The following is an 11,518-nucleotide window of genomic DNA, read 5'->3' as shown; positions in this document are numbered from 1 at the left end:
CACCAACAAGAAGAAAATCGGAGAGGGAAAAAAGGCTCCATATGACCTGCGTGCTGAAGGCAGGAGAGCGACTGGAGGAATCTGTGCGATTCGTCAGAGCCATTCTCAACTCATCTCCTGGACCACAAGGAGGAGCAGTGCGCCCGCCGATCACTGCCCTGCTGCTAGCACCAGCCGGGAACAGGGTTTCCAGCTTATCAGGAAGGCCTCTGTGTACAAAATTTTCAGGATGGAGGAGTGGGCTCCATTCAGTATCGTCTCCTCTGTTTTTTATTTCCCTTCCTTTTCCGTTCCTTCTCTTTCCGGGCTGCAGCTGTGGTAAATGTGATACACTGAGCATCTAAAAAGTCCAGCAGCTTTGCCTTGGAAATTTTAATGCCATTCTGTTTCAGCTCTGTGTGCAGCTCGGCCAGCTCAATTGGCTCATAAAAGAGAACCTTGTGGTACAGGGCTGTGTTTGAACGGATGTAGTTCTTTACTGCCTCCAGCTTTTCTTCTTCCCGAGCTGCTGCCTGAGATGCTGGAAGCTCCCCTTTCTCCTCCTCAGATACAAAAGCACAGGCTTCAAATCCATTCACAGAAGAACTAAAAGCAAGATCAAGTAGACCAGAGATCAAGGAAAGAACAGGCCATTGAGGACAGGACCAGAGCTTCCCAAATCCCTGGTGGCCAACCCCTGTGACTACCCTCTGTAGGATCACACTCTCCAATGCCAGCACCCATAGAATGAGTGAAGCAGAACATGGCACATGTTTTGCAAACTGCCCCATCCCAGCCATGGCAGCGCTGGTCCTGCTCACCCAGCCCCAGAGCTGTCTGGCATTCCTTGCTCCTGCTGTCATACTGCAGCAGCCTCAGCCAAGGAGCGCTGTGCTGTCCTGTCCCTTCTCTATCCGCAGGTTCTCAGTCAATGCTGAGTGCTCCTTGTCACTCTAACTTGCAGATACCAGCCATGCCAGATTTGGGCCTTGTCCACATACAGCCACAAGCACTTTTGTGTTCCGAGAACAGCTCACTGGGAATTAGACTAAAAAACCAAAGCTTATTTCTTTTGTAGGAGTGTGTTGACTTTCAAATGACGTGTCCAAGGAGGTGGCAGGACCACAAGCCATGTGGACACTCACCTCTGTTTGCCACACTTATAGCTCATCTCTGTCCTGCACCATAGACTCTTTTGTTTAGTATTTTGTTTCCTTACCTCTGTGAACCAAGAGAGATGCTACTTCCATCCACTGAAGAAACTGCACAGTCCCGAGATGCTGAGAACATTGGTTCCTCACCATCTGCTGCCAGAGACCATTTCTCTGGAGATACAGATGACCTTTTCTGCTCTTTGGCTCCTTCTGTGTGATCTGTCATTCTAGCTGCCTCCTTGGCTGCTGCACAGCCTGTTTCACAGGATCCAACAAGGTCATCATCAGCCCTTCCCGCAGGGAGCACAGAAAAAGCTGTAGCAACTTGTTTCCTTTTGCCCACAGCCTTTGACGTACTGGCACGCTTTCCACCTGCAGTCCGGTCTGCCTTTGGCTGCCTGGAGCGTTTGGCTGGGGACTTCTGCAAGGGAGGCTGGGAAGACGGGATTTCATCCTCAAAGTCAGAGTCCACATCCTGGTGAGTGTACTGGAATATCTCCTTCAGCTTCAACACCATCTGGCGTTTCGGGAGAGCACGAACTCCAAATCTGAAAGAGAAAGGTGGGAGCTTAGGTTACAATAACGCTGCAGCTCAGGAAGGGGCTTAGGCCAGGAGGTCCGGTGGTCAGCTGGAAGATTGTGACATGACCTCAAAAAACACTTGACTGGAGCTTCACCAAGCCCAGCTTTCTTTCACACCATCTGCCACCAAGTTCCTGCTCAAAAAGAGATGCACTCGTGGAGGTGATGCTAACCTGCTCAACTCCTTCTTCAGCTGTGGGGTCTCCATGAGGGAGTACGCTGGCATTGGTGTGATGGGAGTGCTGGAAGACTTGCTGTTCTCCTGACAGGATGGTTCTGCAGCAGAATGAAATTACTATGATCAGAATTAGTACAGAAAGGACTTAAAATGGCTGATACCTTCCCCTCTTAGTGGTAGATACTCTAATAATATAAAATGATGGTTTAAGTAGCACTACTTTTCTACAAGCTCTTTGAATTATTACTCAGCTTCATATTGGACAGAGCTTTCTAAACTGGGATACTTGGTTTTTATTGATTTTAAATCAGAAAACAGCTTAAATTAAGATATATGGTATGTCTGAATGCAAAGCTCATTCAGGGTTTTGTTAGAACAGGCAACTTTTACAAGGCAGTTTAAAAAAACACATGTTTACTGAATTCTGTAAAGTGGTTCTTCTCCCAGGAAGGAAATTTCATAATAGGGACTTGCAGAAGAAACTGAGCAAGTCAAGCTCCTGGGGACTCGAGTTAGATACTGATTTAATGATACCAATTTACAGATACCGTGAAGCACAGTCAGTTTTGCACGTCATGCTCTAAACACCCGCTAAACTAATCACTTAGTGTGGCATTATTAGTAATATATTTCATTAGATACTACGAGTTTGGTTACTGGTCTTAGATGGAAGGAACCATGCATGGACATGTGCTGGGAACACAGAGGTCTGTTGCAAGGGCCCAGAACCAGCAAACAGAAGGCAGCACAAGACGGCAATGCATCAGCAGAGCTCTGCAGGACAGCACACATGGAGCCTACCATGGGCAGGGTAGCAGCTACGCACTCCCAGTAGCCTGAACTCAAGGAAACCTCTGCGCCTGTGCCGCTTACCTGATGTCCTTGTGTATGTCATCACAAGCATCACTTCACAAATGCATGAAAAGCAGAAGACTGCACAGAGCACCCACTACTACTGGGAACAAATATCCACTGATATACAAGCTGAAGGCTGTTTTTGTTCTGTTTTGGTTAGGTTTTTTCTCCTTCAAGTACCTGTAGCTTCTGCAAGGAGTATCACCGCTATTGAAGAACCAGTGTGAATGAACACGAGCGGCTATGCTCCAGGTATCCCACATTTAGATAAGCTCTCTCCCTCATCAGAAGATGACTGCACCTTCTTTGTGCTTAGCCCTGACAGCTACTTCAGAAGGCCAAAAGACCCTTTCAACGTAACAAGTGAACAACAGGTGAGATGACCACTTGAAATGAAAAAAATTTAACCTAGTTCAATGAATCTGGTAACAGTACAAGCGCTCACCAGGAGTCTTTACAGGATGTGTCTGACGAGCACCTGCTGCAGCTGACAACCTCTGAGACAGAGGAAGCATCTCTGGAAATTCATCTTCCTCCTCTTCTCCATTCCAATCATCCCAGATTTTGGAGTCCAGGTAGCTTGGTCTACTGCCCGCTGATGAACATGCCTCAATTGGACTCTTTTCAAGACAGAACAAAGTTGTTCTTCTGCCAACAAGACTTCCTCGAAGAGGGGTACTGCCCTTAATTTCCTGACCACAGACTGGGCTCTCCCACTGGTCACGCCAAGAGCCAGGTCTGGGGCTGCTGGCCGTGCTGGTCTTGGCACAGCTGACCTGGTTTGAGTCCTGGCTGTTACCTCTGACTGGTGACACATACTCAACATGCCAGCAGTCATCAATGGGGATTGAGGGCTCGTCACAGAGCAAGACACTACTACTCACAGAGGGCAGACTTACTTCCTTTTCACTGTCCTCTATCTCAACCACACTGATATTTGTTTTCTCTTCCAATGACTGCTTATGGCATGGGGGCACAGGTCTGGACAGAAATGAGATCTTGGCAGATCTTGGAGATTTGCTCTTCCTGTTGGTGCAGTCAGGGGAGAGGAGAACTGGATCCACTGGAGAAACTGGTGGGGAGTTCTTGGAAAATGATGCTGCGGTTGGGCTGCTGGAAGGGCTCTTTTCACTGATTGAGTTCTCCATGGGCAAATGGTTGTGTGACAATGCTGTTTCACAAACTTCTATTAAATCTCCAGCCATTTCATGGTTACTATTACCTGCTGCTAAGTTCTCTGTGCTGAGTTTAGATCTTGGACTCTTTAAAGAATTAATACTTGTGACCTGAGTCTGTGCTGAGAAACTTCTGCTTTTGCTCAGAACTGGTGTGTCCGGCACTAGCCAGGAGCTGTCTGTACCAGAAGACACTTCATGACCGAGCTTCTTCACAGGGCTCAGGTTTGGAGTCCGTTTGCTGTCCATACAAGCATCTATTTGTCTGCCGAGAGGCAAATCAGTGGGCATCTTTACATCATTACTTATATGCGCTGTATCTGTAATGCCACTTGAACTCTGGGATGATCTCTGTTCTGCTTCAGTGACTGATGAATTAGCTTCAGGTTTTGGTATCTCAGGACCTTGTGCTACATTTGTACATTTCAGTTGCCCAGGGATTTCCATTTTCTTCAGAGCAGAGCCTGAACCTGGTGACTTCTTATCTTGTTGTAACTCCATTTCATCATCAGAGGATAAAACAATAACATCACCCTCCTTGTTCCCCTGAGCCGCAGCATCCTGAATTCTGATGACCGGTGATGACAACACCGGGACATATGTATGCTTGTTTAAATCAACGTCGGGAAGCTTAGCTTGAGAAATTGCACTGTCGTTTCCTGATGGAGTATCCAGTTCATCGGCTTTCTTAAAAGTTATTTCATCAGAAGGCAATGATTTTTCCTTTTTGTTCTGCTTCGGCGTTGACTCACGTTCTCTGGCAAACTCTCCCTCTGATTTTGGAGATGCAGGTGAAGAGCCAACAGCAGGAAAAAAGGGCACATAAGGTTTGGGAGGACTCCCATAAAAGCCATTCTTATGTGGAGAGAGGTCTTTTTGTGACTTACTGTACAGAGGTGAATCATTAATATCACCTTGTTTCTCACTAGGAGCCTTTCCAGATTCTCCCCCTTCTTTCACCGGGGAAGGCTCACGGGAGTCTCCCTGAGTTGCAGAAAACAAGCGTTTGTAACTTTCACGCGTATTAATATCACTGAGGAACTGTTTTTCACAGTGATCTGCCCCATCATGTGAGACCTGAGATGACTTGGGATCCTTCACACCTTCACATCTTCTAACAGCCTCTCCTTCATTAGCAGTGGCACCATGGGATGCTATGTCCCATTTTTGAGCTTCACTGTGGTGAGGCACAAAAGTCGTCGGTGAAACATTCGTGCTCTTGCACCTATTTATACTCTGCGTTTTCTCTTGTGCAGACGAGTCGCATTTAGGTCTTTCCACATCATTGTCATCTCCCAAATCTTTGAAGCTGTTGCTTATTGAAGCAGGTTCACATCTCTTTACCTCTTTCTCCTCAGTTTGCAGGTTTGTACCTGGGGCTGCCTCAGTATCACTGCAGATGCTGCAGTCTGTTCCCTCACTCACCTCTGTTTCACCTTGCATCATCTTTCTCTGAGTTGCAGCAAACTCATAGATCTCCTCCAACTCCTGTTCACCCACTCCATTGTCATCTCCCTTCTGGCACTCAGGGTTCAGCATAGCTACCTCTTCTTCATCTTCATCTACCCACACTGACTTCAAGAGGTCTTGGAAATTCTCAGCTCTGTCCTCACAATCTTTGTCATCCCTCACAGAGATAAGATCATCTTCTGAATCCACTCCAGAAGACACCTGAGTCTCTCCAGTGTTGTTCTCACACACTGCCATCAGTTCCCTCACACCAAACCTGCAAGGATAGAACTGTAATGTTAGTATTCTCCTCCTGCAGTATTTCTTGCACCACTTGGTTGCCTGAACACTCTTGTGAGCCTTGTAAAGAATTTGCATGAGAAGAATTTGCTTGTTTCCCAAGATGTACAAGATCCACTATACTCCTAAAATTTGGAATTCTCCTTTCTAGGTGTCACTCACATGAAGGCATCAGGCCAACTTCTTCCTTTTTTATGTCTTGTCTCAAACACCTATATGACTACACAGAAACCTCTGTGCCATTTGCACTGGTGAGAGCCCTATGGATGGTCTGGGGCTGGATAATGTCTGTCATATGCAAGCTTCATGCCTTTTTGGAGTGGCAGGGCACCTTTGTACATTCATTTTGGCAAGACCAAATGACTTCTACCCCATATTTCAGCAACTGCTCCTATTGCAAGGTCTTTACTTAGTGCACACCTAGGATCATGACCAGGAGTGTGGCTGACACAACACATTACCATTCTATGCATCCAAAACATTCTGCAAGTGGTGTTCAGATTAAGTGCATCATTAGTGCAATGCTTTGAGAATCAGATTTAGAAGATATGCTCACCGTCATTGTCAACCATAAGCTGTCAATAAAGAATCTGAGATAAAACTCTTGGCATAAGTTTGCTAGGAATATATTGAACACAGAAAACTCACATAGATACAATCTGAAGAGAAAGTAAAGGAAAGATGAGAGTAGGATGTTCTTATGTTCAAGTTTAATTTAAGATTGTCCTGGTTTGAGCTAAACAGAACTAATTTTCCATTTAGTGATTCTACTTTTCAACTCAGTCTCTTTTAAGTGACTGAACTTGCTGAAAACTAGCAGCATGTTTTCCCAAACAGCGCTGCTAGAAGATATGCTCAAGGTCAGTTGTCTCACCATGGGTGCTGTGTCTGTGCCTACGGGGGGGCAGCGGACCCAAAACTGACCAACAAGGTATTCCATCCCACATACGTCATACTCGGTATAAAAGTCGAGGGATCACGAGGGTCTCGTTCCCTTTTCACCCTTCTTCCATCTTGGAGCCCTTCCATCTCGGACCCTTCCATCCATCTTGATCCTGCAGAGGCCAAAGCCTGAGCAGACCCTGCTGGTTCATCTGCCACTGGTCCTGATTTGTGTTTCTGCATCCTGCTCCCACTGCTGCTGAGTTTGGTCTGGGACTTTTCCAGTGCCCGGCTCCACAGAGCCTCTGGTGACGTATTCGTCATTGGGGGAAGGATCTGATATTGGTTTTGTAGATATTTGTACATATTTGTATATCTTTCATTATTTTCCTATTTACAATATTATCCTGTAGTATTAGTATTATTGTTTCATTAAATCTGTTAGTTTATTTTCCAACCCATAAAGTCTCTCTCCCTTATTCTCTTTTCTCTTCCCTTCTGGGGAGGGGAGAGGGGTTAATAGAGAGAGCCTGTCCAGGATTTAGTGGCTGGCCAGCCCTAAACCACGACAAAGATGTAAGCAGAGGACTATGGAATTTGTAAGCCACTAAAACTGTAACAGAAGATATCAGGTTGGGGTCTGTGTCTGAAAGGATACAAAACATGCTCATGATACAAACCTGGCAGCCAGATCCCCCACCTGGGGCAGCACCCGAGCAGGGACGTGAGCATCAGCAGCATAAAGGTACCGCAGGAATGCACACACCGCCTCTTCGGTTACGTCACTCAGCAGCACACGGTGTGTCTGCGCGTTCCCATCCTCCTCCACTAAGAAACCTTGGCTGTGAACCTAGGGTAGAAAGAAAGCAAAGTCCATTTGCTGGTAAAGGAACGACATCACCCAGCAACACTAATGTTCTTGTTCCTATCAGCTTACTCCTTTCATTTGCTGAAGTCTTATCCTGGGACCAGGATCTGATGCCTCAGAGGGAAGCTAAAATGACCAGTTACACAGAGCTTCATGTAGACCAGGCCTTTTCCTTGCTCACCCTACAGCTGTTAGCTTGGATAAAGTTTGACTACTCGCTGCTTTAGTCACACATATCAAATACGGTCGGAAGAGTTCTCCAGTTAGTTTTGGAATCAAGTTACTTCCCAAAGCACAATTTCCAGAATTATCTACACCTTTCTACAGGTGAGCTTCCTCTGATCTGTTTTGAATTTACCTATCCTTGATGCACTGCCAAAACTCTAGTGCTCCTGGTGTCTCACAGGAAAAGAGACACCATACAAAATCCTACTCCACTGAACTGGATCATTATCTGTGGGTCCAACTTGATCTCAGCTTTTGGTGAAAATGCATCTCCTGTTCAATAAGGTCTCGTTTCCTTTGCAGCTAAATCACATATTGTGCTATCTGAAACTCTCCAAAGTCAGGAGATGCCATGCAACAGAAAACACGACTTCCAAAGTTCTCTCTGATTAATTACTGCCTTCTTGTTTCCCAAAATCTTCAAGAAAGAAGCAGCATTCCCTCAACTATACAGAAAATAAACATGAAATGCTGCTTTGCAGGGGGGAACTTGCAGGAAAGCAACCCTCTGCAGGAATCACAAACACAGCACAGGGCCAGTCTCGCAACTCTACCCAACACAAATAACTGCTGCCCATGAAAACAGTGGTGGGAAGGCTGAAGCCAGGCAGAGTTGCAGGGAAATAATAAGAAAACCTGGCTAAATCAGTGGCTTTTAAAATCTTTTGATTTGTGGGCACGCACGCATTTGCTGGTGGTTGTTTCACATTAAGCCTGCTGTATGGCACATAGGAACTTGCCTCCCCTCCTTGAGCTTTCACCGACTCCTCAGGAATGGCCTGAGTCACCTTGGGTGGAAAGTACGTGCGTGAGGATAAAACTAATTCCACTGTTTTCAAAAGGGCAGCTTTCAAGCTCCCTTTGTTAGGGACCTGGCTGCATGGACTGGTGGCAGTTCTGTGAAAGAGGAGAGTTCAAATCTTAGGCTCGCTGCCTTTCACCGTCCTGACTGGAGGCTGCACAGGAGCAGGCTGAGAACTATTCAACCCAATATGCTTCTGGGAACATAAGAACTACTCCTGTAGCCTTGCAAAAAGCACAGTTCAGTGCAGCTACTTGGAGTAACTGTGAGAGTTACAAAACCTCTATGTAGGTTATTTTCAAGTACTGACCAGAATCTATCTACTCTATACTCGAGCTTCCCAGCCTGGGTGACAGGCAGAACACACCAAGATGGACAAAGCAGTCTGCACTTGAACAGGTACAAAAATTCAAGGGCAAAAAGCACTTAGGAAGCTCTTCCTCCAGTGCTCATGGGCAGAATGCGAGGAAGGATCCTTGCCTTCCCAGAGTTCCCCCAGATAAAGTACCACACTTTCTACCAGTCTGTCAAGAATCTGATTTCCAAAGCTGAAAAACCACTGCAGATCCAGAGGCACTTGCCATCAGCAGTGCTCTGTGCTGCTCTGCTGCAGCACTAACTGATCATAGGTGTGGGCAGTCTCAGCTTTCCTGAAGCAGAGGAGGAAAGTGTGTCAGCAGTACTTACAACCTGGACGGCCTGTGGACACCGTGCGTACAGCACAAACATGTGGGCATAAAGGACTTCCCCAGAGTCTACCTGGAACTGGACATCACTTAAGTGGGGGTTGTTGACCATTGCACTGAAATCTTCAGCCAGCAACCTGAGGGAGGACTAGAACACAGAAGGAACACAAAAACAGAAGTTACGTTACAGCTGTCAAACATTTCCTGGAAAAAGAAGAAGGGAATAACGCAGTTTGTCAGCACTGCTCTACTGTAAGGCCCAGTCTGGACACACCGCTTTTGCCTTCTGAAAATAATAATCAGCTTTATCAAATTAAGGTCTTCCAAACGACAAACAAGCAGACAACTGTAACAGACATTTCTGGCTTTGTTTTCCTCCACTTTTTCCACAGTCTGGCAACTGCAAAGAAAGGGCAGTCATGTGGTATTCTACCGTACTTGTTCTGCCTTGTACTACAGCACATTATCACCCTCAGATCTTCACCACACCATTTCCTCGTGGTTTAGCCACTGCCTACAGTTGGCCTCTTGATCTACTGCCTTCTACCACATTTTTAGGAAACTGTAATTTCCACTTTGAGGGACTTGAACTCAATTCACTATAATTAGAGTAAGAGAAAAGAGGATGATTCAGGGATGGGGTAATGAGCCTTTCTTCTCTTGTTCACTGTCTGGCTGAGAATAGACAGTGTTCAGCTGAGAAGGGCAGCTTTGCAACACAGGGCCCTGCACAGCATAAAACTAATGTAGATGTCTAGTTCAAAGGAAATTATGCACATGTTACTGAAACCCTTTTGAAAATTCCACTCAATTACATAAAAGAAACATAATTTCTATGATCATTATAGATCCCCTTGCTAGAATTTTGGGGAAAGCTGGTTGACTGAGCTACCTGTGACTGGTTACTGGTGACGGTAAGGTCAGGCCTGGGGTACGCTGCCAAGGACAGCAATGATGAACACTCTGTTTTTGCTCTGGAGCTGCTCCCTCCATACCACCCCAGGCAATCTTTTAAGGGCTCAGATCCCTCTAGGCAAGTCTTGCAGCTCTGGAGGTGGCCAGTGCTTCAGAGAAGCGTGAAATACCCTCAGCTCTCAGTTGAGAGGCTGTCTGACTGTAAGTGAAAACCAGCTTGTAGTTAAAACACCAATCACTGACCCTGTGCTTTTCAAACCTACTGCAGAGTTGAGGAACTGCAAGTTTTATTCCAGTGAACATCTGCATGAGACGCAGTTCCACCTGGAACAACACAGCTCTTTATTTTATTAGCAGGTTTCTACGTTAGCTCAGTGGACTGTGGAAACCCAATCTTTCTACTTGCCCCAGCATATGTTTGCGGGCAGCCAACACTAATTAGCACTGAAACAGCAGCGCACACCAGAACACTTCTTTCAGGCTTTCATAGGTGGGCTAGAGAAGACTCTGCGTGTCATGGCAGTGGTGCGAACTGATCTCCAAGGGGAAGACAGGAAGCTTAGTCTGGAAACTAATCTGATGTTTCTTGCTTTCTTATTCTTGGCAGGTAGAATACCTGCAAGACGGTACCTCAGGAAGCCAGCAAACACAGACTCCTGATGCTACGTTCCAGGCAGCAAACCCTCTGCTGATGCTAAAATTATGAATCAGGAATGGGGAAATTAAATAAAGCTAGAAACCTCCTGACTGCACCATTCTCTGTGCAAAGCAAACAGACTGGTCCGAAGACAGCTCCGAGTGGGTACGTGCTCCTGTTGGAGAGCACACCAGAACACTCTCTCCTCCTGAGAAGGCCAGCTAGATTGGACTTCAGAGATGTGACAAGGGTCTCAAGCATGGGTGGGGGTACGTGTTACCAACGCAATGGATGTGTTTGCTCTACATGGTTACACTTTGTCTGTGCTCATATAAAGCACAAATCCCTCCTACTCAGCAACACTTCATTTGCTTAGGAAAACTATCATGGAATCAAACAAAGTCTGAGAAATAATCATACTGGTTTTTGCTGGTACAGACTGAGTTTCAACAACAGTATCAGAACAATTTCTGTATTGCTAAAGGCCTCTGGTTTAATGGATTCAGAAGCTTATAAAACAAGACTTTTTTCTGCTAAGGATTTTAATACCCCCAAAGAATATCTAGTGTTTCTGAAACAAGTAGCTGGGGTGCTTAAGTTTAGTATTGATTCCAACCTCAAATAATCGTCTCCTTTTAGAAATTTCTTAATTCTCTTAACACAATATGAAAATGCTTTCTCAAGGCATCAAAATTCATCTGGCATCAAAAGGCACAAGCTTTCATGGCATGATTATTTACTATCAATCCAAAGATGGTAAGTTTCACCAGATAAAGTGGATGACCCTGGTAAGAAGATGCGTAAGTGTCCTGGTTTGAGCTAAATAGAACT

General features: G+C 45.7%; 1 protein-coding gene across 1 annotated transcript; it reads right to left on the bottom strand.

Moving 5' to 3' along the window:
- Positions 1-224: 224 nt before the first annotated feature.
- On the bottom strand, positions 225-9,283 carry LOC104535768 (structure-specific endonuclease subunit SLX4-like; the record flags this gene model as incomplete). The annotated part of the gene is given in 6 exon segments (XM_010191105.1): positions 225-585; positions 1,199-1,681; positions 1,889-1,991; positions 3,194-5,649; positions 7,235-7,404; positions 9,137-9,283. Coding segments are annotated over 6 exon segments (3,720 nt in total), but the record flags the coding sequence as incomplete, so codon positions are not given.
- Between the last annotated feature and the right edge of the window lie 2,235 nt (positions 9,284-11,518).

The sequence above is a fragment of the Mesitornis unicolor genome, unplaced genomic scaffold (assembly GCF_000695765.1).
Source record: "Mesitornis unicolor isolate BGI_N332 unplaced genomic scaffold, ASM69576v1 scaffold38638, whole genome shotgun sequence".
In the NCBI taxonomy this organism is placed as follows: Eukaryota; Metazoa; Chordata; class Aves; order Mesitornithiformes; family Mesitornithidae; genus Mesitornis; species Mesitornis unicolor.
The sequence above is the reverse complement of the archived record's forward strand: the minus strand, read 5'-3'. Positions and strand labels throughout refer to the sequence as shown.